We start from the raw sequence: 26,822 nt of genomic DNA on the forward strand, positions 1-26,822 counted from the left end.
TCTTAGAAATGGCTTTTTTTAAAGTGCAACCTTCAAGTACAGAGACAATTCAAAGTGCCTTAATGGCCATAGAAATGCACTAGAACATTCAAAAACCAGAATGGATGAGAAAATATAAATCTATATAAATATGTGTTACAGTGTAGTAATAAGTAGCCAAATTTAGAGACATCTGACAACAAAATGAATTTTAAATTTGATTTGAATTTTAAATTTGATTTGAAATTAAAGCTGGAGCACAAATAAAACCATCTGGAGGTTACGAGTTGCCAAAAGAAAATATGATCAACCTAAGGTAGGCCTGTTCTATTGTAGCATTGCTGTGTTAGATACCAAACAAAACAGTCCAGTATGCTTGAGCATTTTATATTGAGAATCATTGGGAACTTCCATATCATCAAGATGTCCCAAAGGCTGTTTTGGCTTAAAACACGTACATGGGTGTGACAAACAAACAAAACAGACAACATCCTGAGTGGTCCTGGTCAGAAGAATACTTTAATATCTGAAACAAGGAGGAACTTCTAATCCCAAAGCACAACAATGTATGTAAATACATATACACATACTTCTTATTTTGACATACTATGCTTAATTTTCATAGAGATACTCTCATGAAACCCCAAAAAACACAAATATAGTACACTTTAATGCTGCTCAACTATAACACAAGTAAATATTGTAACTCTTACCATTCTTTCATCATAATTTTAGCATTTTCTTTTCACTACTTTATGTTGGACATCCCTGGTACTTACAAGCCCTGCTTTTGGATTTTAGACAGTAGCTCATTAGCTTGGGCAGAAAAGAACCAAAACCTTTTACTTATGGAAAAGTCTTTATTTAAGCTATTGAATAAAATATGTAATAAACTTTTTAAAAACTCTAATTAATTCAGAAGTTTTAAGAGTCATTTGTTAAGACTTCACATAAAAATGTTGTAGGTAGTCTACTTCTCTCCATAACGCACAATTTGCTATTGAAAAATGTCACTGCTTTAAAATCAGCTAGTTCCACAGAAATGAATAAAATATTAGTGAAAATGTGTTGATGGCATTCAAATGTATCTCGTTTTGAGCCACCTAGGAACTAATGTGGCCAGGGGAGGTTGTTTTGACGGACAGTGTAATGTAGCACCACTGGTCCCATCTTGGTTTGAGAGAGAAGGGAGAGCAAAGCAAACCGTCCATATTACCGCTGCTTTGTCAGGTAGTAAATTCCTTTTAATGTCATTGTCATCTCTTGTAAAACTTTTCTAAGGTTAAGTATTACGGTCTGTGTACATTGACTGTTCCATAAAACTGTTTGTCACGTTTTTATCTTAAGAGTTATTCATCTTCACAGCTCACTCGCGAGTCAGCTAACACTAGTGTCGACGGACTGCTGTTCGCTAGATGTGCTAATTTGCTAGTGCTCGGTTAGCAACTAAAGCGTTGCGCATTCAAAATGACACTTGGCATCCTTGAATGGTCCACTAAACTGACTGTTGTGTCTGGGCGGCAGCGCACTTCATCATCGTCTGGCGCTAACATCTCTATCATTTAATTCTGTCATAAAGCTGACAAGATTCTTTGTCTTTCCTTCTTTGCCCTGCGTTTACATGGAGGAGTCCTCCGTTTAGTTTATCATGTACCACCTTTGTAGAGCAGTGATTGGACGGTTGGCGTGTCTGTCATTAACCCTAGGCCGGTGATTGGTGGCTAACCAGGATGACAACGCCAGTTTTGTTGCTTTATTCCCCTGCTTTCAACATGGCCTTCCGTAGCTACTGTTGTAACTTGGCTAATATTAGCTTAAATGAAGACTACGTTGCCATTAGGGTGCCTAGGGGCTGTTTCTTACTGTGAATGAATTGAGCATGAATCCACATGTTAAACTGGGTGAATTTACGGCGCTAGACATCGGGCTTAACGTTAGCAACGCTAGCAAAATTACTGTAGCCTTACTCAGTCTCTTACTGGTGGTGTCTTTCGATATAAAATGGATGGCGTTGTCTTAACTGTCGTCCTTGGCCTGAGATTAGTGCCAGAGTTAATCGAACAATTCTAAATGCATTGCATTTAGGCTCTAGTTTTAATACATTATAGGGCGTTAATGACATATTGCTGCAGGTTTCCATGAGAAGGACTAATTGTCATTGTTTTATTCTTCAGCAACATATTTAAGTGCCATATGAACATGTCCACTTTAACAGTTGCAGGAGCTCTGTGTGGCATCAGATTCTATTTTATGAATGCTTAATGTATAGCTGTGTGGGTATCTTAAGATCACACTCCACCCCTGACTGACACATTCACTCATCTGTCTGTCAGCACTTTTCACGGTGATGGACCCTCCTGGTGGGGGAGACGAACGGCGGAGGCAGGCAGAGCGTCTTCGACGGGAGGAGGCATACTATCACTTCATTAATGAATTGAGTGAGGAGGAGTACCGCCTAATGAGAGACAGCAACCTGCTTGGCACGCCTGGTGAGGACAGAAACATCTTGCAATGTTAACAAACAGATTTACATGTGAATTTATCCTTGCATCACATAAATACCTCACATTTATTCCAGCCACATACAAAGTGTGCATTAGGTCATACTGACAATCTGCTTGTCAGTACAGGAGCAGGGATAGTTCTTCTGGAGTCACAGCTGTCCATATGTTTTCACAGGAGAGGTTACTGCTGAGGAGCTCCGGCACCGTCTTGATGGAGCAAAAGAGCGCATGTCATCTCAGCCCCGTCCTGAGCAGCGCTCGCAGACTGCTGATTCTGGAGAACAGCAGGGCAGCAGCGGTGAGGGAGACGAGAGAGGGGCTGGAGGGAGACGAGGCACAGGTAGGGAAGAGGGCAAGTGACATGTCTCTGTCTGATCCTTCCAAGTCTGGCTTTCACTAGTCATTATACCACATTGCTCAGATGAAGTCACTATTGACTAACTAATAAGACAAAAATCACCACATAGGATTACAGCAAAATGTTTTAGGACTGGACTTTCATCATAACAAATACAGAACGCTCCCAAGACACTTTCTATTATTTAGCACAGATATTGATAGATAGATTTTTTTTTTAGCTTGGCATCATCTTTGCCAAGATTTAAACAAGGTTGTAACACATACTGTTAGGCCAGTTTAGCCTGGAACTAAATACTGTAGAAGTGCCGGCTGTGAGTAAGGTAGGAAACAGTAGATGGTCACTGGGATAAAGCAAATTTCTTGTTTTGCATTTTCCTACACAAGAAAATCGATTTTAGGTGAATACACATTAGTCTTATTTCTTACCCATGCTTGTCTTCACAGGGGGTACGGAGCCCGGAGCAGAAACTTCTAATGGTGACTCATTACTGGAGTGGCTTAACACTTTCAGACGCACTGGTAATGCTACTCGCAGTGGGCAGAGTGGCAACCAGACATGGCGTGCTGTCAGCCGGACCAACCCTAACAGTGGAGAGTTTCGTTTTAGTCTTGAAATCAACATCAACCATGATCAGCCTGAGCCAGGGGAGCATAATGACACTGCGGACACTGCAGAGCTGCCAGTGACTGCCCCAAACACAACTTCAACCTCTATACGCACGGCTTCTTCTTTCTCCAACCCTCGCCCTTCAACCACGCCAAGGCCAACCCCATACCCCACCACCCGCCCAGCCCTCAGTAGGAGGATGCAGACACGGCGTACACGCAGCAGCACTGCTACTCTTTCTATGAGCCCCCCTGCACTTCCTGCACCAGTGGCCACCCCAACTGCTGCTCCAAGGAGAGGTGCCACTTTGCACTCTTTAGCACCACCTCCTACTGTTCCCAGTCCTCCTCCTGATCAAACTGCACCTTTGCAACAACAAGCCCCGAACGCAGACGTAGAGCAGGGCAGTGATCAAATGTCTGCCTCTATAAACTGTCCACGTGTGTCACCCCAGTCTGTATCTCAGGCCCCAGCAGTTGGACATGAATCACGTGGCAGTAGGACTCGATCACGTGGTCGTGCACGCAGGGCTGCAGCTGGGGGCGGGGTTTCATCCCGATTGTCAAGGCGAAGCCGGTCCCCCTTGCACAGAATACCTGCTACCAGTACCACTCCTCCATCAAGTATTGGTATCAGTGGCTCTAGCATCCACACTGTTGAGCCAGGCAGTGGCACAAGCTCTGTTTCCATGGAAACAGGGGAGGCTGTAGCAGAACCTGCAGCTACTACAGAGCCAGCTGTCGAGACAGGAGAGCGCGAGAATGAATCGCACGTGATAGGATCAGGAAGTTCAGCGGTGCGACGGCACCCAACCATCATGTTGGACCTGCAGGTGAGAAGGATTCGACCTGGTGAAAACCGCGATCGGGACAGCATCGCCAGTAGAACGCGTTCTCGTGCCCGCGTTGCTGAAAATACTGTCACGTTTGAAAGTGACAGTGGTGGATTTAGACGCACCATTTCCCGCTCTGAGCGAGCTGGGATTCGCACCTATGTGAGCACTATCCGGATTCCACTGAGGCGCATTAGTGAGACGGGCCTTGGAGAGCCCAACTCCACCGCCTTGCGTTCCATCTTGCGCCAGATCATGACCGGATTTGGGGAGCTGAGTTCTCTAATGGAGACAGAGGCTGATTCTGAAACTGTGTCACCAAACCACACAGATGCTAGTGGTACAAATAGTAACACCAGCCCAACTAGTCGTCTGAATTCAAATGAGAGTGCAGCTAGCCAGGTTGGTACAGGTGCAGTAGATCAGGAGAGGGTGGGGCTGGTGGGAAGTGAAGAGGATCAGGGTGGACAGGCCAGGCTCAGTGGTGGGGTAGTGAGCACCACAGAGGGACGGGCCACCAGCAGAGACACCAACAATCTGGTAGAGAACGGCACTCTACCCATCTTGCGGCTGGCACATTTCTTCTTGCTCAATGATGAGGAAGATGATGAACACCCTAGAGGCCTGACCAAAGAGCAGATTGACAATCTATCCACACGTACCTATGGTCAGGCCAGCCTGGAGGGGGAGCTGGGTCGTGCGTGCAGTGTCTGTATCAATGAGTATGCCCAGGGCAACAAGCTGCGTCGCTTGCCCTGCTCCCATGAATTCCATATCCACTGCATCGACCGCTGGCTCTCTGAAAACAACACCTGCCCCATCTGTAGGCAGCCCATACTAGCAGTGCATCATGACTGACCTATTTGCTCACAAACATAACTATGACGTTCCTGGCTAGATGAACTGAGCAGACCCAAGTGGGCTTTGCATGTACATAGCGCTTTCATGGTTAAATTTCTTTGAAAATATCCATTGTGTTGAAGTTGAAGAAGGTTGAACCAAAAGTGCGGAAAAAAAGAAACTATAAATGCAGAGAATTAACAAAACTTTATTTTTTTAGACTCTTTGTTTTCAGCAACTTGTTTTATTTTCTTCTTCCTGTGACCCGTTTCACTGGCTTCTGTCACAAAGCTTCAGAGGCCCATGTCAATGGATGGCATTAATGCTTAAGGAGCTCCTGTAGCCGCTGCTGACTAGTCTCACTTTAACTCTTTAATGTCTGATTCATGTGACGTCTCTTTGTCACAGCTGGACTACGCAGATCACTTCTAGACTTGATTTATTCAGTATAAGCTGTAAATAATTCACCACTGCTTGTGTTTAAGGGTTTTGAAGCAAGACGCTCCTCAACTGTTGAGAATGGAAGCAGGAAACCTTGAGTCTTTCTTTTCTTCTTTTTTTACAGTCACCATTTTAAAGCTTTGACATCCATTTTAAAGTGTCCCTTTAAAGTTGGTAAAGAAATGTATGATTTATTGGAATGTGTGAGATACGAATTTAAGTTTGAATTAAGTTTTATTCTGTACATCTAGTAGAGTTTGTTTGTTAAACAACAACAACCATTTCCATGAACTTGTCCCATATAATTGCAATACAGAATTCATTCATTAAACTCACCCACTAAAAGCAGCCACTTTAAAGTCAATAAAATTATCTGTATGGGCAGCCCAATTTCAGTGAAATACAGAAGGCATGTGATAATCAGGAATTCCAAGTTGTAATTTAGTATGAGTTGTGCAATATGGAGAGAAAAGACAGTATTGTTTGTTTTGTTGTTCATTGTTGTTTACATTGTAATGCCTGATTATCATCTCCACTTAAAAACAAAGCCTTGTTTACCATGAAAACATTGTTTCCTGTTGGTTCATGTTGCTCTTCCAGATCAATACCCAACAGACACCCTGGGATCTGTGTCATGAAGTTGCAAAGAGTATTTGGCTTGATACATCTGCTGAGCAAAAACCTGGAACTTGTACTTAGAAAAAAAAAATTACAGCATTTTTACAGTTGTCCAGTTGAAGTTGGTCATGAGAAAGGTGCTGGGAAATTGATGTTTGGAGCATCTGCTGTAACTCTGGCTCCAAAATGGCATTTTCTGCTAACGAGAATCCGTTAACTCTACATCTCTTTCTAATTGGGTCTGTCACAGTGCAATGGTCGCAGTCTATTTCAGTTCCAGTACTAGTGCAACACCTGAATGAGGCAGTGTTAGTAATATGATATTCCTGTACGCGTTTTAAGGTTTGTTTGGACATTAACATGCACAGATATTGGTCATTTCTAGTGTAGCATAGGTGGATTATTTAGCCGCCTAGTTAAGTGTGTTGCCACCAGGGTCACTTTGTGCATCAACAACAGAACACAGGAGCTACAGCATCTCTGCAGTTATCATGTCACTAATAAAACTGCAGGAATGACGCAGTCTAATATGTCAGTATGTCTGAGAGTGGGGTAAGTGTGTATGTTTGAATTGTGTGTGCATGTGAGTGTGTGTGTGTGTGTGGGTGCTGAAGGAAAGGTCCCAGTAAACCTGGTTCTCAGAAAGCTTCTGTTCAGCTGGTGCCCACCTTGGAGACTTGGAGAGGATAGTGGCCACTCAGTTAAGAAGTGAATATTTATTCTGTTCCTATTTAATAAGATGGAAATCAACTTTTGAAATATGTATTATGTTACAATGTGATGAGAGTAAATGAAACAGTTAAGATAAATATGTTACTATGTAATAAAATGAAGACATGGGTTTTATTCTCTGCTCCTTAACAATGGAATAAAATACAGCTTTGTTATGCCTGGAACTCTGGTGTATGTGGGTCTATGCTGTATGTGCGTGTGGCCACGCACCACTTACGTACAAGGGGAGCCCTGCGCGCGTGTGCGTCAGCCGCCGACCGTGCTAACTACCAACAAATAGTTCGTTTTTTAGCTCTATTATGGCGAAAATATGTTTTGAATCAGCCTTTCAAACTAATGTATAGAGGACAAGTGTATTATTCTCCAGAAGTCAGTTAATAAGTGTATCTGAACGGTTTGGTGGCGGTACGTCATCGTAAACGTCGTTGGGGTGAGTGTTAAGCTAGCTAAAGACTCGTAATGTGTATAAACTGTAACTTTAATCTTTTAAAACTGTCTCGTTGCCTACTCATCAAGTTTAGGTTAACTGCTCACGTCTAAACAACTACATAATACATTATTTCTCTCACAAATCGGTAAGATGAATTTCGAATTGAGGTTTATGTGGGCTAAATTTTTAACGATAGATGCTTCTAACTTACGACTTTTCTTAACTGGTGTTACTTTACATTGCGTTTTAGGTTGTAATGTTATTACCTTTGCTTTAAATGAGTAAAAGGTATCAAATAAACTCCTACTTAAATACTGAAAATTCATTAAAACACACTTATTTGAATTTTATGTTTTGAATCCAGGGGCCTTTGCGCGCACGCATCTCATCGTCCGATGCGCGCTCCCGTGGACCAGGCTCACCGGAAGTGCCATCTAATGTTTGACAGTCGTCCTTCAAAATAAATGTTTACAAATCATTGTTAGCGGTATTTAAATTACACTTGTACTCACCTGCACAACACTGGATTGCAAGTAGCAAATAGTTTCGACATTAAATAACCTGCTGCTTATCTTAACTGGTAAATCACTTACTTGGTTTTGAAAATGTTAGAAAATACTGAAAAAATGTCCATTAAAATTTCTTTAACTCGAAGGTGGTTGTCATCAGTGGTTGACATCTTCTGTTTTTTTTTCTTCTCCCACATCAATAGCTGTGGCCCAAAACATATTCTGATTTGTTCTAAAATATTTCTTTAAATGAATCATCCTACACTAACTATCTTAATCATTATTTTAGGGCATATCTTTTAAAGATAAGTTCACCCAAAAATGAAAATTAAGTTGTTATCTACTAACTGCCATGGAGATGGAAAGTCAGTTTTGATATCATAGTCCACAAAACACTTGTGGAATTTCACATCAAAACAGCTTTGCAGTAATCTCCCTAACACCTGATGTAAATGGGGGCTTGTCTCAAAACATAAAACAGATTACAGAAAAAAAAAAAAAAAAACATTTCAAAAGGGTGTAAGTAACTTATTTCAACTCAATTCAAGAGCTGGTATTGGAAATTGAATAACACCTGACAAACGATATGGAGCCATGTTATGTTATGTTTGTTATTGGTGTTATTTATGTTTTAAATAAGTCTCCATCTACTCGCAGATTGCACTTCCCGTCTTTACGACAGTTTGCTTTATTTTGAAAGCAGAAGCCGGAAGTAGCCCGTTCTCCACTCTCTCTGACTTGACTCCGTGCTGAAGCTGCCCTTCATAATATTACCTCCGCCGTCCAACCGAGAAAATCATGATCCCCGTGCAAGAGCAGCTGCAGCAGCAGCGACGGCCGCAGCCTGGGCCCGGAGCAGCAACCCCCTGCTCTGTCGGTGAGCCATGAGCATGCCACCGCTCCGGCCTCCTCGTCCCAGCCTCGCCGACGCTCGTTCCCCACCAGCAAAATGTATTTCAACCGGAGAGCCAAGAAGATACACAGCGAGGGAGGTAAGCCTAACAAACAACATTAAATCACTGCTCGATCTGGGTGCTTGCCCGCCGCTTCATTCGTGACATGTCAGTATAAAAATGGTGTGTATCTCCGTGTGAGTACTAACTCTGTTATTGTGGAGGATATAGCGGCCTGTAGCCTATATAATCGTGCGTATCTGATATGTGCCTGGCATAATAACGGGCATCGGGTGCTGCCGGGGACTGCGGCAGCATGCATGTGGGGTGACTTGCTGTACCGGTATTTATCCTCCAGCCTCGCTCATTTTCTTGGCACCGGTTGGGGATGCAAGGGCAAACAGACTGCAGGTGCTTGCTTCAGGTACCACTGTCTGCCCTTTTGTAAATAGCTGGTATATATGTATATATATATTTTGCGCAGATAAATGTCAGTGCTGTGCCTTAACATCACGAAAATATAACACGGTTTTTTTGTTTGTTTTTTTGTTGTTGTTTTTATTAAAATTCTTGATAGGATGAATGTGAGTCTGCTGTGTCACCTTATCATTGAGGAATGTTCTGTCTTTCGCATGGCATCATAATGGTATTATATAATTTTGTTGCAACAGCTTCCTATATCTCGAGTTCCTCAATCGCATGATATGGCATCTTTTCGCCTGAATATGACGATTTGCTGAGGTGATTTTACGCTATTCCAAATCTATATGTTTGTAATGTTGTTTTTTTTTTTTTAAACGTCCAACTCAAGGTGCTATAGCTCAGTCCAAGAACAGCCTATTACCGCGCCGACTTAAAAAACACGTGACCCTCTAAAGAGCGCTTCTGAGCCCGTCCGGAAATGAAACTCTCACCTTAAGTCCCATCCACATCCAGAGCGTCATGTGTTGGAATGGGACTGCTCAAGGCTTTTGCACACATGCTGTATGGACCAAGCTTAGTAACTGAGATCAATCCAACATGACAAAGTCTATAGTGAGAGCTATAGACTTGCTTTCCTTTAAAAAAGAAAAAAAAAAGCCTCATGTTCTCCTCAGAGTGGGAGCTGGAGAGAGGATGGGGGATGTTCAAACAGGAGGCTGCATCAGATGATTTTGCATATGGCAGGCAAACAGACATCGGATTGGATTGTCCTGGAAGAGAGGAGCATGTGTTTGGCTCATCCAGTGGCTTTTAATAGTGACTGGCACATATTGTCGGGCTGCATTGCCGTTGTGTGTGTGTGTGTGTGTGTGGCTGCATGCCTCATGCAGCTTCCAGAAATAGAAAGCAGGGCAAATTGTGAGCAGAGATGAGCGCCAACTGGGCCACACTGTCTTCAGGCGAGAGTTTCCCAAATATTTATTTGTTGTGATTAAAACACACACCGCTGAATCTTCTTGAGTCTGGGGCAGCACAGATTGAAGCTTGCGTCTCTGACAGTGTAGTGTTCAAAAAAGTACATAACTCTTGCTTGTGACAATTTTACTCATCGTATTTCTTAGTTTGAAATATAATATTACAGGGTTTTACAAATGCCTTGTGCTGCTGCTGTCAGTGGTTTGTTTTCATGTATATTCTGCAATATTGAAGTGTTTCAGTTACAAGATACACTAGTTTCCTTCTTGTTTGTACCAGAACACTTAATGTGGGGCTTTCAGTAACTTTGATGGGGACTTTTTTGGGTTTCATAGGGACTAAAAAAAATGTACAAGCGTGTTTACCACTGCTGTGTTTAACGCGCAGGATGGAGGGGTGCTCTTGTAAGAGTGTCAGTCAGTAGGTACATGTGCTCTCTCCTGGATCCTCCATGCTACCTAATCTCTTGTGGGCTTGACCTCTTGATTCTTTGTTCGAATTAGCGAGCTGCACATCCCTGGTGGTGACGTCTGCTGCTACCAATCTGTCACATTTACTCACACACTCTCAAACACATTCATGCACTGACTTTAATTTGTTTGTATTTTAAACGATCATAAATAGTGTGTGATATACTCAACATTTGCATATTTTTATCGTGTTTCTAATAACACCTTTTACACGTGAGTACTCACTAACACATATTACACTCAAGAGGAAAAACAATTCTGTCTATATGTCACAATATAAAGTTAACAAACTGTAATTAAGATGTCTTACAGTATTTGCGGATCGTCTTTGACATCTAACAGGATTTTATTTAAATATCAGGGTGCTTCTTGTCCAAGTGTTGGTGTGTCATGGCAGTGTTTGTGCGAGTCATGCAGCTCAGCCAACTGTCAACAGTGCATCTGCTTTGGGAAGATAATGACTCGTCGTCATGGCTGCCAAGCTCCTGAAGATGCCATTTGGGAGATAGAGGGAGGCCTAATAAATTGCAGCATGGAGGTATTTACAGAAATTGGACACTGGGGGGCACTCCTGGGCAAGCTACAAGGATTTGATAAAGTCCATGACTGTGTGCGACTCCTCAGGCTTATATCTGTCATATGCAGGCTTGAATCTCACCTCGCTATTAATGCCACCAGAGACAAATACAAACACATTTACAGTCCACTTATTGGCACATGGATGTGTTGTATGCGGTATGTGTATATTGACTTGTTGTCTTGTGTGTGTTGTTTTTTCCTGCCGCGGCCTCTCTGGCGCCCACAGAGCAGTTAGTGTTGACCACCATTAGGCAGGAGGCTTCTGAACTACAGGACCCAGGCCAAGGCGCCGGCGCTGCCATGCGTGCCTGCCTCACAGACAGGTTTGACAAAAGTGAGTTTGCTCGAATTAGACTGGATGACGCCCTATTTGTGTCCGGAGTCCGAAGGTGCATGCGGCAATGCGCAACGGCTAGGAGCAGGTCTCTACCAACCCCCGGCCCTCAAGAGCTACAATGTCTAGTAACTTACTAGAATGCGCTCTGGCTCTTGTCGGTTAAGACATGATATTACTGCTGTGGACTCTGAATAACGTGTAGCTCCTTTGGGCCTGGAGTGATGAATGCTGAACACGAATTAATCCTCTCACTGCATGTGCTTTTAGACAGTGGGGTGAGCACTTACGTCAAACCGTGGTGATAATGAAAGATATGCAATATGCATTGGGGCCTCTGAGAAAAAAAACTTTGAACATGAATACATAGGCATGCCGTAGAACACAACTCATGCATGTACGGACATGGCATGCCTGAAAGGAGCATGTACATGAACACTGCTGCATGCATGTATGACACATAAGTGGCTGTCAACTGGATTTAGAGAGGAGCCCGGGGAGCAGCTGCATGTCGGGACCTTGCATGTTTTATGTCATTAAAAGTTGTGTGTTCACCTGTGTGTGTGCGTGAGAGAGAGCGTGTGTCCATAATGCAGTATCGGTGTGTGTGTGTGTGTGTGTATGTATATATGCATATGCATACATTATTGTAACGTATGTTTGTGTGCGTGTTGCGGACTCACCTGTAGGATTATCAGGCTATGGCTTAGCTGCAGGTGAAGTTGCAGAGCAGACACAGAGGGGATTATCATTGCTCGCTCACTTGGCTCATAAGAGGCTTTCTTGCCTTACTTCCTACTCTGTTACGGTGGCAAATGAACCCACTGGGACCGCTTGAGACCGGGTCAGCCAGGACCTGCATGTAGGACCTGCAGGTCACCTCGGAGACCGGGACAGCCATGGGACGCAGGGGTCAACCAAGCAGAAGATGCTCTGTTGGTAATGCTTTACTGACCACACAGGAGGATTGTAGGATGGACAGGGGAACACAGGGGAGGATGTTTTATGTTCTGTACCACGCTGGGGTAAATTATGCATATTTTATGCAGTATACTTTGACTTACCATGCACATTCATCAGCACAAGTGCATTTGCATCTAAAATGTTTTGACAGTTTCTCGGATAATAAAATTGAGGAAACAGCCAGGGTGTCTGTATTCGGCATGGCTTGTGGGGGTGAGAGCGCTTCGACAGCTGTGGATAATTGTAGCTGCTCTACTATAACTGCTGTTATGATTAGTAGCTATTTCCTTTCTGGCTCATTTAATCCGTGGGCTGGGTGCTTGGAAGACTCTATTAGACATGATTGAATTAAACGCGTAAGCATCTCAAGACCTATGTTTGTGCCATTTAAAACACAATTCTGGCAGTCGCACTAATTGACACAGCCACTGAGGGAGACATCGTGATAGTGGCTGACACGCGAGTCGTTTGTTGAGTGAAGGCTGGATCCCAGCAACAAGGCAGAGTGTCTGGTGAAATATGCTCTGGACATACTGGAAATTTTAGATTAATTATGCAGCCTGTCACCATCCATTATTAAGTAGCCTAGCCTGCTTTTTAACAGTTAAACTTTGGCCCCATGCCAGGGTAGCTTGGGCACAGCCCAAAACAGAAAGTCAATACCCCATATTAAGATTTTATGAGACTCATTATGAATGAAATCTTCCCCCAAATAATATGTATAATGGATTTAACTGCATGTTGCCCTTGTTTTGCTTACTGGAACAGATATAATTTTTCTTTACACTGCATAAAGGGCTTAATAGGCAGTTAATGACACATGTATTCGCATTGGAAACACAGAAAAAAAGGCTCTTAAGCTTCTCTACATAATGGAACAAAGTTTAGCTAATTAATGACTGTTTTTAAGAATTGGGGCACATCTTGTTGAAGCCTCACCAACCAGATGGGTAGCTGGTGGTTATCTTGCTAGCAGGGAATGAGATCAGAGCGTTTGTTTGAGGTCGGATCAGTCTAGTCTTACCTGTTCTGGCTGCAGGTTATCAGACCAATGTGGTACCTGTCCGTCTAGCCTGGGTGCTTCATGTGTAATTGACCTGGCCTTGCTGTGCTGGGGTTTTGTTGCTGACTCATTGTAGGTGCATCAGCAATGAGTTACAGAGGTGACTGCGTCTCTACTCCCATCAGAGATGAGTAACCGAGGCATTGATCTCCTAACAAATGAATCAGAGCTGAAGTGGACTGCTGAGAAAGACATTATTGATCTGCTTGGAATGCTAGAGAGGTTAAAAAGTGGAGGTAGGGTGCAGTGGGTGGTACAGTAAATAGTTCAACAAGAACGGAAACGAGCAACAAGGTGTAGTAAAGGTATCATGAGGAAGAGAGAATGGTGTTTAAACAAAGGAGAATTGCTTCATGATAGGGAACTAAAAGATGACGTTACAGGTGACCGTGTGCCCTCACATACCTTTAACCTTGTATCATCCTTAGTCATTTCCTTACAATCAGTCGTTATCTTGATTGACCCCAGAGCCATTCGCAGCGTGCAGTGCTGAGCCATGATTGTGACTTACAGCTCTGCTAGGTCTGGTCCGGAGGTAATAGCCTGGTCAGAGATAAAGAGATAAGAGATGGCTGCTTGTTATCATTTTGCTTGTATAGACTTTGACCCTTGCTCCCTGCTTTGTGCAGACACATTGTGGGCTGGTGTGGAATAGCACTAGACTTGGTCTGAGTTTCTAACAGTGTTCAACCTCTTTAAATGTAAAGCAGGTTTCATTTGCAAGGGAAGAATGGCAATGAAGTAAACTACAATAAAAATGAAACTCAATCTTAATCTAAATGCACTCAAAAATGATCCAATTATTGTAGCTGTTTCCTGTAAAATGCGCAACTTAAGGACTCTTTCAATGGAAAAGTGGAGGGCTGATGTGTCGACAGCAGTGATGGCATATCTAGTAGATAAGCCTGACTGGCCTGCGCCTGGGTCATTTTACAATTCCTCGCCTACTTCAGATCAACAAGCTCGCTTGAGTGGAATATAATGATATTAACTTAATTTTGGTTATCGATGAAGGGAGAGAATTACCTGTCTGTTGTGAGCGTGACGTGCTGCAGAAAGAGAGTTTCGGGACTGCGGAAATTCAATCTGCTGAAGCCTGGCGGTGCTTATTCTTTTCTTAATTATTCATGCAATTAGCCTGTTGTTGTTTTCACTTACAGACACACACAAAGTGCACATCCCCCCCCCCCAAAAAAAGGAAGTATCGAATCATTCAAGAATTGTTGTAATATTGTAGTTGAGCTCACTGTGTAATAACAATTGAGCACCACAGGCATGCTTAAAGGCTTTGTGGCAATGGTGTTATCAGAAAACCGAGGCAACCCAGATAAGCAGCAGGCTGTGAGACATAAACTGTCTGTTTCTATGCGAGCTGACAAGGGAAAGAGCAGAAACCTGGAGTGGTTGAACGCTGCTGTTTGACAGCACATCGGAGGGAAAGCGACATGAAGTGATCTCCTGATGGATGGCTCCTACCTCGTGGATGTCATTTGACCCGTCTGTGGCTGACCACAAGACCTTAAGGCGATATCAGGCTTCTGGCCCTTTAAAAGCGGAGCCCCGGCTTTCCCCCTCCGCAGCGCCGAAGGAGCTCCATATGGCTCCCTCTTGTTGTCTGGACTTGCAGCAGTGAGCCGCTCAGCATTAAATTTGCAGGGAAGGGGATCGTCCCAGTCGTGCCCGATAAAAAAGGCTTCCCGAGGCGGCAGGTGACCAGATGACACGGCGGCGGAGCTCGGCGGTCCAGCATCTTTCACCGGGACCGGGAGCTTCCTCTTCAGCGAGGCCGACGGAGGAGAGAGGAGACACGGGCGCGCTGCTGCATCTGTCCTCGCCCAGGTTCGCTCGTTGTTGTACCAGCTGAGTAAACTGTGGCGTCCAGACCTGTTTGCACTGCCCTCCCTTCACCACAGTGTCCCCGCTGCACTACACTTTACTATCCCGTGATTGGGCGCACTCGAGGATGAAAAATGCCCTGGTCCTGGAGCTCATGCGGGGGTGACTGAGCGGAGATCACGACGCTGTAAAATGGTTGGAGATGACAAAGCCAGGGTGGCGGGGAGGCAGAGAGTCTGCGGAAGAAGCGTGTTGCATCCTCTTCTGTCACTTTTTTTTTCTTTTTAAAAGAATAATTATTTGGATTTGACGTGCGCCGGGTCTTCTCTGTGTAACATATGAGCAAGTTGACGTGCTGATAAAACAGACAGACCCGGTGTGTTTGTTCGCCATTGTGCATCCCTCAGCACATCCATTATACGCGGGGGGTCCCGTGGGCGTCGCGAAACGCGCGTGTGTGCATTGACGGTACCTGCATAATAACACTGACGGACAAGGGGGACTGTTTATAACGGGAAACGTCATTGAATCGACCCCGCCGGCTTCAGCATACATCAGCAGACAGTAGCCTCTAGTACTAATTGGTCGCCTTCGCTTTTGAACTGTAAACCACGTCTCCAGTCTGTGTCTGTGTGTGTCTCTCTCTCTCCCCCTCTCTCTCTCTCTCTCTCTTCCTCTCTCTCTGTCTCTCTCTGCCTCTCTCTCTCTCTTTCTGTGTCTCGCTGTCTCTCGCTCACACTCACTCAGCCTCGCCTCTCTCCCATCAATCCAACGGTGCAGGACCTGCTTGCTCCTCCGCCGGTTACCGCAAGGCAGATGATGAGATGTCCGGGACCACTTCCCAGGCGGATCCCGTAGACGCCACGGCGCGGACGGTGCTGCTCAACCGGCCCCAGAATACCAAGTTCTGCGACAACCACGTCAGGTGGGTGCATTTGCCGAACTGCAGCTTTTGCCTTGATGCATGTTGTGTGGTGTGTATGCACTCAAACAGCAGCCGGACTGATGAACAGCCAGCAGAGAGACATATAGGACCACGAGTTTGAATCATATCAAAGTATACATATCTGTAGACCTATAAAAACCTCTGCTCATCTTATCTGACAGTTTTTCATTATGTTGTGTTTATTCAGAGAGTGATACGCTCATCCAGACTATATTTACTTTAATATGTTTTCTTTTGCCTGTAGCTTTTCCAGGGAGGTCACAGTGCAGGGTAGGCTTCTAGGGATTAGCTATTTTGCCATGGACACTCCGCTTCATTGATATTTGCTCGCCTGGGTTTACACCCATGTTGTCAGGTTGAAGGACATTACAGCCTGTTTGTGTGTTTATCTTCCCGGCGTGCCATGTGCTCCAATCTGGACTTTGAACCACTGAAGGTTCTTTCTCTATCTATCTCTCTGTCGCTTTTAGGTATTTCCCTTTTTTTGAGTTTTTTTTTTAAATCACAACAACGTAAAAGATCTTGTTTAAGTTAAACGAATACTACAGGGGAACTCTATTGATAAGGCTTTTTAATAACTCATCTATAAAGTTTGCAACTCTGCAGCAGTGACCACATAAGGCTGACATATATCACTGCCTGAAGTCCACCTGAGAATCTCAAAGGAAAAATGCTTGGCGTTACAACTTAACATGGCCGTGTTGCTTAATCAGTGCGCCCTCATGAATGTTTAAGGCTGCCAATAAAAGTAAAGTAACCACACTTACATTTGTTTACATTAATTACAGAAATCGCCTTAACTGGGTCCATCTGGTCAAAAGTGTGTTTTGTGTTGGTGTTGTTTGAGAAGACCCGAGGGGTCATGATATTACGAGTGGTCCTGATGTCCACATGATAAAAGCTGTCTGATCTGATTCTCAGACACAGGTCAAAGGCTGGAAGTGTGATTTTTGTATTCATGGCTGTCTGTGGTCTGAGCAGCTGAGGCAAGAAGTGGATTACAAATCTTGGACCACACTCTTCAAGGATGTTAATATTTCACATTGTGCCAGTGCGTCTTGGTTGCCCTCTGTGGTTAAACGCTGAGCAGCTGAGTGGATTTCCTGCTTGCATGCTGTCACCTGTCATAGGAAGGGTCATGGGCACGGCCACATGGCACGTATTGCAGTGTAGGAGTCTCCTTTATCAACATCCCAGCTGTCGTTGGCACATTTATTGGCTCAGTTGTGATCATAAATATGAAATCACAGCCAAGCTAAAAGTATTAGAGTATGATTCAGACAGATGCCAATTTGATTAGTCCCCTAATTCTTTACCTTGTATTATTCCTGTTTGTATCTACAAACCATGCCTGGCGCCATAGGCACACCAGGCTCATGTTCTCATGAGTTAAAGGCTTGTCATTAGTCAGTTGACATTCAGTGGTCTGCCATTATTGTCAGGAGATTCGATTTCACTTTTAAAAGAGCCTCTTTCAGCGCAGCAAATAAGATAAAGGCGGGTTCTGCCTGGCTCATCTGATTGGATCACATGTGGTGCTCTGTCCCTGCTGCATGCTGATTGGAGAGTCAAAAGCACTTTGGCTCCAAAAGGCTTGCCCTTCGATGTTCCTGTGTTCCTGTAACTCTTCAGTTTATGTTTTAAAGGTTCAATATCCCTATTGATTTTTCAGAGATTAAAGCCTTGCAGCTTTTATCTGTACACTCAACTCACCTCCTCTCCACTCCCTCTGTCCTTCACGTCCATATTTTATATTATGGAGTTGTTTTCATACAACCTGAGCATTAGTGCTGCTCTGCTGCGCACAAATGTGTTGCAAACCTGCTCCATTATTCTCGAACAATTTCTTCTCCGGATACTACTCCACTCAGAGGGATGATTGCTCTCTGACTTCAGCCCGGTTTTTTCTTTTGGCCTATAAGTACATGTTGAATACTGGCCTTTTTTTCTTTTTTTAAGAACTAAAAAACATGATGAAGCCACACAGCAGCAGGAGAGAAACACCCCTGCAGCTAACAGCTGCTAACACCACCAGCAAGTTGGACATCTATAGTATGAAAAACAACCCAGGCAGATGTTTATTGCTTTTTTTTTCTTCTTTTATGCTTGGTGCAGTGGGGTGTGTGTGTGTGTGTGTGTGTGTGTGTGTGTGTGTGTGTGTGTGAGTGACTGTCGTGTGTGGAGTCTGGTATCACTTGTCTTTGATTAGATTAAGGCAGCTTTATCTGCTGGATCATAGGTGTAGTATCACCAACCCTGAGGAATCTCGAGCATGAGGGTCAGGACACCGAGTGTGTGTGTGGCAGCTGTTACTACACTGTTTTGTGTGTAATGTCCTGCTCTTTGTGGTTTTGTGTCTGTGTGAGTGAGGCAGATGAGTGGCTATGGGTTAATCTCCTAGGAGCATTCTCGAAACATTCACAAATGTGCACTATCCATTAAACGAAAGCCATCGCAAGAGCTCTTACTTTTCACTCAGGCCAAACAGGAAAAAACAAGGCCGGCCTTGACTTGAAAGTTGCCTCTTTGATTTTATTTTTAGCATCTCTAAAAGCTCTTACGGTAGCTCCCCACTATAGCGAGGCTAATCGATAGAGTTGTCTGATCAATACAGTTGACAGACAGGTTGAGATGCCAAGGATTCTTGCACCTATTATCTGGGGTGCTGATGCTAAATTTGGGTAGTCGGGTTAAATATATTGGTCTACTTATAGGTCTGCCGGTGTGCAGCCCATAATAGCTCTTTTTGCCTTCTTCTGAGCACAATTAAGTGTTTTGAATAGATTTTCAAGTGTCACAATATAGAAAGCCAAATGGAGACTCTCGTTATTCTGCCTTTATGCTAATGCTGTTCGAGAGTGTCAGTGTTGAAAATCGTTAGCAGACAATTTATGCACGGATTGCTACTTTTGCTAAAGCTTCTTTGTCTCTGCCTCCCTCTTTCTGAATGTAAACAAATAAAGTTCTCTCCTTGTCTTCTCCTGCAGTACCACCAAGTATGGGGTGCTCACCTTTCTGCCCCGGTTCCTGTATGAGCAGATCAGGCGGGCTGCCAACGCCTTCTTCCTGTTCATCGCACTCATGCAGGTAAACCCCACACATACAACGGCTCGGTGTTTTGTTTGTTTGGTCTCACTTTGATTCCTTGGCCCACACAGATCCATCAAATGTTTGTTTTCGATCATTCCAGGATTCCCACAGATCCAGCTGTTTTTGAAATACTGAGTTATGGATCGTTGAGAGTCATTTTCTAGAGGGCAAAAACTTCGGTAAATTCGATCAGAAAGCCAGATGGAACAGAATAGGAGATAAATATGAATCATTCATTGTTAACAAATGCTTCACCTGACAGGGTTGTGCCAGAATTAATATATATCAACACGTATTTAACAGATATTACTAATTTATTAATTTGCACAATTGAATATTACGTGTTGTTTTATCCCTTATTTTTCTGACATTTGTGTAGTTCTTTGGCAACTTATGTGTATTGATACTAGGAAGAAATTTCACACTTAAGTCGCTACCTGATGGACATGTCTCTGTCCGACCATCAAGTACTCATAAATACTGTAATGTTGAAATAAATGTTCTGTCTTAATGGCTCTGCTGACAGTCTGAGTGTGCAATCTCAACTAGTTGTTCTGAGTAGCTAGCCTTTGGCCTTAATGTAATAACTGTTTATCTGTGCCATTACTGTAATGGACCATTATGGATGCTTTAGGCTACTCAACATTCGCTAGTATCAATGATTTCTGAGTGCTGCTTCTCTTGACTCTCCTCAGCAAATCCCTGATGTATCACCGACCGGCCGCTACACCACGCTGGTCCCACTCATCTTCATCCTCACTGTGGCCGGGATCAAGGAGATCATAGAGGACTATGTGAGTACCATAGCACAACTTGCTACATGGGCAGAAGTTACTACCTTTTTACTTTTAAAGCGTCCGAGAGAGGGACTTCATATGGTTATCATTATCTGTGTCCTTACAGAAAAGACACAAAGCAGACAACACAGTGAACAAGAAGAAGACAACAGGTATGATCTGCGTGTGTGCTTGTTAATATGCATCATCTGTCTGTGATTTTTCCATGAGTGTGCTTGTGTCTATTTGTGTGGGTTTTGTTTTCCTTTCATGGCTGAGTGAATAGCTGTTGTCTGTCACTCACTATAGTGTGGACCCCAGACAAAAGTTTAGTCGCTATGAATACTGTATGAGCGCTGCTCTATAGGCTGACTGATGGCTGTGTTGTCCTTGTCTCTCAGTGCTGCGAAACGGAGCCTGGCAGACGATCATCTGGAAACAGGTATCGCTATCATCACAGATCTCATCTTTGTTGCTGTGTCGCTCATCACCACTCTCGTCATTCTCTTTGCTTCGCTCGGCCTTACAATACAGTTTGATGTACTTTGTGGCATGTCTGATGAAAAATAATATATCAAGCATTTGAGAAGCGCAAACTGAAAAGATATAGAGATGTGTTTGAAGAGAAAATAGTAAGTAAATTAGCAAACAATAAAGTAAAATATAGAATACAACACAACTACATGTCCAATGTTTTTTGCATTGTCTTAGAGGAGTCGCATTTTTTTTTCTCAGTTCCACCTGTTGTGCTGTGATTTCATAGTTTCTCGTCTCTGAGTTTCCAGGATTTTCTTGTGTTCTGCCGCTTGTCGTCACTCAGTCTATGTTTGGTCAGGATCTGTCTGCTTTGGCTCCCTGACAGTAAAACGATACTCTTCCAATTAGTATCGATGTTTTAGGACCAGATAACAATTGAGTTTGCTTGTTGCTCTTTGGCTCGAGTTGTCCAATATTCCACATGGGCACGTCTTGTTGGTTGAATTATTAGATTTTCTCTGTTGTTCCGCAGTTCATCTGTACCCCTCAGTCTTATGACCTGCTTATTTCTAGTGCAGTCTCTGCCAAATTAAAGTTACCTGCACAAAATGAACCCCGGGTTGTCTCGGCAGAATGCATGCTCATGGTGCAGTATGTTTTCTTGAAAACTGGTATTCCTCCTGAGTGTACTCATTAACTGAGCTCCAGCTGTGTACAGTCTTGCTCCAGCAGGTCAAATCAAATCAAACTTGAGTCCTTTTAATGTGGGGGACAGAAGTGTAGAGTGGGAATTAGACCCCTTTGTTACCAGGATCAGAACAGGTGAAGGAATTTGTTCAGAGCTGCCTCGTTAACTTAGGAAGTCGTTTCCCTAAAATGACTATTTTAGTTGAGAGGAGAGCTTTTGGTGCACATTTCACAGGAATTACTACATGATTTGACTTAAATGTGCAAAGACTCCCCTTGAGCTTCCTTTGCCCAAAGGGACGTCAAACATCGGAACGCATCGGTAATGCAGCAGTAAACATTCTCTGGAACCATGCTAATGATGTGTGCGGGAGTCAACCTTATCTTTGTACAGGGAAAACTGCCAAGTGTATGGCACAAGATATCAGGACAACAAGCAACCTGTAGAGCTGCACTGACTAGTTTACACCACATGTGATGGCACGTACTGGCTGTGTTTCAGCTTGTCTGTCTCCCCTGATGAGGCCAGCTCCAGCTGTCACTGTATTTTTTCCCCTGGCTTTAAAAAAATACAGTATTGTTAGGTTAAGGTTTTCTCTCCCTGAACCAAGTTAAACTGTGAACTCTTCAACTTCGTTTCATTTTCATCCTCCTCTCGTTCTGTCTCTTATCTGCATGGTCTTAGTGTCTTATCCCGGTCTGCCTTTGTTACAGTCCTATTCAAACAGTTTAAGCTATACACTGCTATGCTCACTGTCACTTTATCTCAGGTCTCCCTCTCTCTATTGGCTGTCTCTCAGTTGGTCACTTATTAACTTGCATCTTGTTTCCTCTCTCTGTCTTCCTCCCTCACCCCTCCTATTACCCCTTACCCCCTGCCTTAACACCCTCCTTTCTCCCCACCATTCTTTCTCGCACGCTGTTGCACTGCTGCGTCCTGGCCACAAGGTGGCAGTAGGAGACATAGTGAAGGTCACCAATGGCCAACATCTTCCAGCTGACATGGTTATTGTGTCCTCCAGGTCAGACTGTGTGCTTGAGTTTGTGTGTGTTTGTTTGGGCACATTTATGTGTGTTTGTCTGTTAATGTACATGTGTTTTAATCATGTATTTGTGTTATGCTACTTATGTGTAGAGCTGGAGAAACCAGCAGATGGTTAATAAGAACAACAGTGTTAAAAATCACAAGTTATTAGTACAAGAAATATTTCTTAATCGAAAATTGACTCATTTCCTTTTGATTGATGGATGAACCATATTAAGGACTACAATGTTTTGATGCGACTCTGCCTCTTCTCTACAGCGAGCCACAAGCCATGTGTTACACTGAGACGTCCAACCTGGATGGAGAAACCAACCTGAAGATCAGACAGGTATGACACAGGAGCAAATCTCTGTCTGATTTCTCAGTGGATTGATAGATTCTGCACATGGTCAGTGAGCAACATAGCTAATATAAAACATGATATAAAGTTAGGTTTAGATGCAGTATTTGTTTACTTTGGTAACTGTGATGGATGTTGAGAAGCTGCTTGCTGACTTGAAAGGAGGTTAGTGATCTAGATGGTGTAGATGGTTGGTGTTGTTTTAGACATTGTTGTTGATGTTGTTTTAACATCAATCCCTGTTCACTGAAAGTTCTCCCTCAACAAACTTTCCTTGACTTGTCTTGATGAATTTTTTCCAGGGTCTCACACTCACTGCTGGTGCTCAGTCCTTGGAGGATTTGATTGCTCTGTCTGGCCGTCTGGAGTGCGAAGGCCCCAACAGACACTTGTATGACTTCACTGGTACACTGCGGCTGGAAAACCAGAAGTAAGTTTAGCCTGTCCTGTTACAAACATTTGCATTCTTCATTAATTAAAAATGTGTTGATTTAAAAAGAGTTTTATAAGATACAAATACCAGATGACAACTATGCTGATGAATGTTCTCAGTCATCCAGAACATTGGAATTATAAGTGCTATATTGTAGGCAACTGGACTCAACAAATAACTAAAACATACAGGTCGCCCCAAACTTGCATTCATATATAATGTTTTGTTGCTTATCATCTCTCTTGTTCTCCTCAGTCCAGCTCCTCTGGGTCCAGACCAGGTGTTGCTGCGCGGCGCCCAGCTCAGAAACACGCAGTGGGTTGTGGGAATTGTTGTCTACACTGGCCACGACTCCAAGCTGATGCAGGTAAACCTATTATCTTGTCTATCGTGTCTTTTTTCAAAACACCTGACAGCAAAGGAATTTGGGATTTAATTTGATTTAATTTGATGTTTTGAATCTCCTTTCCTTGTTAAGTTCATAGGAATAGTTTAGAGCTTTTAATTGACTGTATGGTGGAGCACATCCAAGCTGAGTATTTTTAATCCTCCATCCCAGTGTTTGGACTGCTGACACATTCTTCTGCCAAAAATGATTTAAAAAAGATTTAATGTTAGCTTTGTGTTTGTAACTGTGTATGCCTAATTAAATCAGTGAGGCAGACGTGTTTAAAGGGCGTTGCAAGTGGAGTTTTTCTCTCCAGGGAAACCAGTGTAGCACAATTAAACTTATCCAGCACTGTCTCTTTGTGAGTGTTTTTCGAGTTTTTTAATTAGTTGTATTCATTGACCCCCTTCACCTCCCAGAATTCCACCAAAGCACCGCTGAAGCGCTCTAATGTGGAGCGGGTGACCAACATGCAGATCCTGGTCCTGTTCGGCATCCTGCTGGTCATGGCCCTCATCAGCTCTGTGGGTGCTGCCATCTGGAACATAGAACACACTGAAGAATCCTGCTGGTACCTTTCCCGGGCTGGTGAGAACCCAGACACGTACCACAACCTGAAACTAAACGAATGATAAGGAATAATGAACAATTTAAAGATCAGTGATTAACATTGTGTGTTTGTGCAGGTGACATCTCCACGAACTTTGCATATAACCTGCTGACATTCATCATCCTGTACAACAACCTGATCCCCATCAGCCTGCTGGTCACTCTGGAGGTGGTCAAGTTCATTCAGGCCCTCTTCATCAACTGGGTACGTGTGTTTTTTTTGTAATCCATATTGCTGTCTTAATGTATGTACTGAAATATTCTTGATGGCTTTGCTTGTGTTTTGTTTTCCCCTCAGGACGTGGAGATGTACTACTCCGAGACGGACACACCGGCCATGGCTCGAACGTCCAATCTTAATGAGGAACTGGGCCAGGTCAGTTCCTACTCCTCCTCATAATCGATGACTATAGACTGGAAGTCAGAATGCCCAAAATAACCTTTACATAGACGCTGAGTCAATATATGCCTGGTAAAACCATCTGAATGTACTTTTTATGGTTTATTGTCTGTATTTTCCAGGTGAAGTATCTCTTTTCCGACAAGACAGGAACCCTCACCTGTAACGTCATGCACTTTAAGAAGTGTACCATTGCGGGGATAACATATGGGTCAGTCATCTATTTTTTGTACAGTCATCTTATTTGTTAGGTCTGTCTCTGAAAGTAGCTGCCTACTAAAAGAAAATTAGCCCAGAATGCCACTCACTTCACTTTTAAATGAATTTCCTTCAATCCTTACTTGGTAAACTAATTAATGTCTTAGACTAACCGGTAGTAAAGAATCAGATGTTATCTTGCATGCTTGATCAAATGAACTAATCAACTCATCAACTGATTCCTTTTGCAAAACAACCTCATTCATCACTGCAGCCACTTCCCTGATCTTGACTGTGATCGTTCAATGGAGGACTTCAGGTTTGTGACCTTCTCCTCTGCCCTTCTCACCCGTCTTCCCCTCTCTAATATTCTTCTCTTCTTTTGAAGCTCTCCATGCTTTGAGAAATGAATGTACTGTGCATGCTTCGATCATCTCTTTTTTCCCGTGTTTTAGCCTGCAATGCAATTTAAATGCCAAAAAGTAAAGTAACTCCAGTCATAAATAGCCTTTTCTTGTCTCACAGCAATCTGCCGTCCAGCAGCAATAACTCTACAGAGTTTGACGACCCAGCTCTTATCCAGAACATCGAGAAGAATCATGTAGGTGTCTCTGAAGCTGTTCTCATATTTGTTTATTACAGCAAACCTACTCTGCCCAAAGGGAAGTAAATGATGCTGTTAAAGACCACTCTGTTTGTTTGTACATGTTCAGCCCACGTCACCTCAAATCTGTGAGTTCCTGACAATGATGGCAGTGTGCCACACGGTGGTCCCAGAGAGGGAGGAAAACCAGATAATTTACCAGGCCTCTTCGCCAGATGAAGGAGCGCTCGTCAAAGGGGCCAAAGGGCTCGGCTTTGTCTTCACTGCAAGAACCCCGCATTCAGTCATAATCGAAGCTGTACGTGCGTATGTGTGTGGTTTACTGCTATAAGAGCTGCTTTTTGTAAAGTTAGGAGCTGACATTTTATCATGTGTTTCAGAGGGGAAAAGAGATGAGCTACGAGCTGCTGAATGTGCTGGAGTTTTCTAGGTAGCACTCCCATAAATGTTCCTCTCAGTCAGTAAATAACTCCGTAACATAAGACTGTTTCGAAACTAAACCCTCTGTTTCCTTTACAGTAACCGCAAACGTATGTCTGTGGTGGTCAGAACCCCCGACAGGAAGCTACGGCTGTACTGCAAAGGAGCTGTATGTTTATCTCATCAATTTTTTAAATTCAGCCTTCTGAGCGTCTTTAAACATTTTTCATTACATGCTGAATTTCGCATTTTGTGGTCTTGCAGGATAATGTCATTTTTGAACGTCTGACTGAGGCGTCCCAGTACAAAGACCTAACTGTTGCTCATCTTGAGCAGTTTGCAACTGAAGGTAAGAAAAAAGGAAAAAAGACACAGGGAGGGGGTGTGATGTTTGAGTGTCGCTCTGTTGTTTGTTTGACCGGACATCCGTTTATCATTTCTGCTCCGTCTGCTTCTCAGCATTCCACCTGGCAAACATTTTCAGACTGCTCACTCCCATTTTGAAAATAACAATCCATTCCTGCTCCAAGATTGCACTGATTGATCGTCTTATCTTCCTTCCCATCTGTCCAGGCCTGAGAACTCTGTGTTTTGCCTACGTGGACCTGGAAGAAGAAGCCTACCAGGAATGGCTAAAGGAATACAATCGTATCAGCACAGTGCTGAAAGACCGGGCCCAGAAACTAGAGGAGTGTTATGAACTGCTGGAAAAGGTAAACACACCATCTCTTTTCTCTGCAGTGATATGTAATGCTGGCCTGTGATCTTATAAGAGACGTACTGGTGAAAGTAAAGTAGCTGGAGGTCTTAAAATATCTTCATTTAAAGAGTTAAACCATCTAAAAAAATTCAAACAAAAACATTTCCAGGGAGGACAGGCTCTTTTTTAATGAATTTGCTTTTGTAGCAGATATATACACTCAATAGAATAATGTACAGATTGATTGAACTCAAAGCAGGGACCTGAAAAAACCTAAAATCCAGCCGGCCACCTACTGAACACACACATAAACCCATCATT

General features: G+C 43.4%; 2 protein-coding genes across 10 annotated transcripts in view; both read left to right on the forward strand.

The window, feature by feature from the left end:
• Window positions 1-1,065: 1,065 nt before the first annotated feature.
• On the forward strand, window positions 1,066-6,504 carry rnf6 (ring finger protein (C3H2C3 type) 6). The gene is made up of 4 exons (XM_037079816.1): window positions 1,066-1,209; window positions 2,313-2,468; window positions 2,659-2,823; window positions 3,288-6,504. Exons 2-4 carry the CDS (start codon window positions 2,327-2,329, stop codon window positions 5,138-5,140), a joined length of 2,160 nt encoding a protein of 719 aa, XP_036935711.1. The 5' UTR covers window positions 1,066-1,209; window positions 2,313-2,326; the 3' UTR covers window positions 5,141-6,504.
• A 660-nt stretch (window positions 6,505-7,164) lies between these two features.
• atp8a2 (ATPase phospholipid transporting 8A2) overlaps window positions 7,165-26,822 on the forward strand; it is a 49,027-nt gene continuing 29,369 nt past the window's right edge. Inside the window, exons 1-24 of one of the 9 annotated variants that reach the window (XM_037079806.1) lie at window positions 7,166-7,343; window positions 7,708-7,830; window positions 8,553-8,844; window positions 11,419-11,526; window positions 16,169-16,313; window positions 19,322-19,421; window positions 20,120-20,218; window positions 20,328-20,373; window positions 20,602-20,642; window positions 22,313-22,386; window positions 22,668-22,737; window positions 23,052-23,179; window positions 23,438-23,549; window positions 23,990-24,158; window positions 24,257-24,384; window positions 24,478-24,555; window positions 24,702-24,790; window positions 25,052-25,096; window positions 25,303-25,378; window positions 25,491-25,679; window positions 25,762-25,811; window positions 25,901-25,970; window positions 26,066-26,150; window positions 26,375-26,514. In XM_037079806.1, the coding sequence (XP_036935701.1) occupies window positions 8,802-8,844; window positions 11,419-11,526; window positions 16,169-16,313; window positions 19,322-19,421; window positions 20,120-20,218; window positions 20,328-20,373; window positions 20,602-20,642; window positions 22,313-22,386; window positions 22,668-22,737; window positions 23,052-23,179; window positions 23,438-23,549; window positions 23,990-24,158; window positions 24,257-24,384; window positions 24,478-24,555; window positions 24,702-24,790; window positions 25,052-25,096; window positions 25,303-25,378; window positions 25,491-25,679; window positions 25,762-25,811; window positions 25,901-25,970; window positions 26,066-26,150; window positions 26,375-26,514 (2,085 nt within the window). In that variant the 5' untranslated portion in view covers window positions 7,166-7,343; window positions 7,708-7,830; window positions 8,553-8,801. Of the gene's footprint in view, window positions 7,344-7,707; window positions 7,831-8,509; window positions 8,845-11,135; window positions 11,152-11,418; window positions 11,527-14,855; window positions 15,392-16,135; window positions 16,314-19,321; window positions 19,422-20,119; window positions 20,219-20,327; window positions 20,374-20,601; window positions 20,643-22,312; window positions 22,387-22,667; window positions 22,738-23,051; window positions 23,180-23,437; window positions 23,550-23,989; window positions 24,159-24,256; window positions 24,385-24,477; window positions 24,556-24,701; window positions 24,791-25,051; window positions 25,097-25,302; window positions 25,379-25,490; window positions 25,680-25,761; window positions 25,812-25,900; window positions 25,971-26,065; window positions 26,151-26,374; window positions 26,515-26,822 lie in introns of those variants that run through there. The other 8 variants (XM_037079807.1, XM_037079810.1, XM_037079811.1 and 5 more) reach the window with 8 other exon arrangements.

Source organism: Acanthopagrus latus, chromosome 19, assembly GCF_904848185.1.
Source record: "Acanthopagrus latus isolate v.2019 chromosome 19, fAcaLat1.1, whole genome shotgun sequence".
NCBI lineage: Eukaryota > Metazoa > Chordata > Actinopteri > Spariformes > Sparidae > Acanthopagrus > Acanthopagrus latus.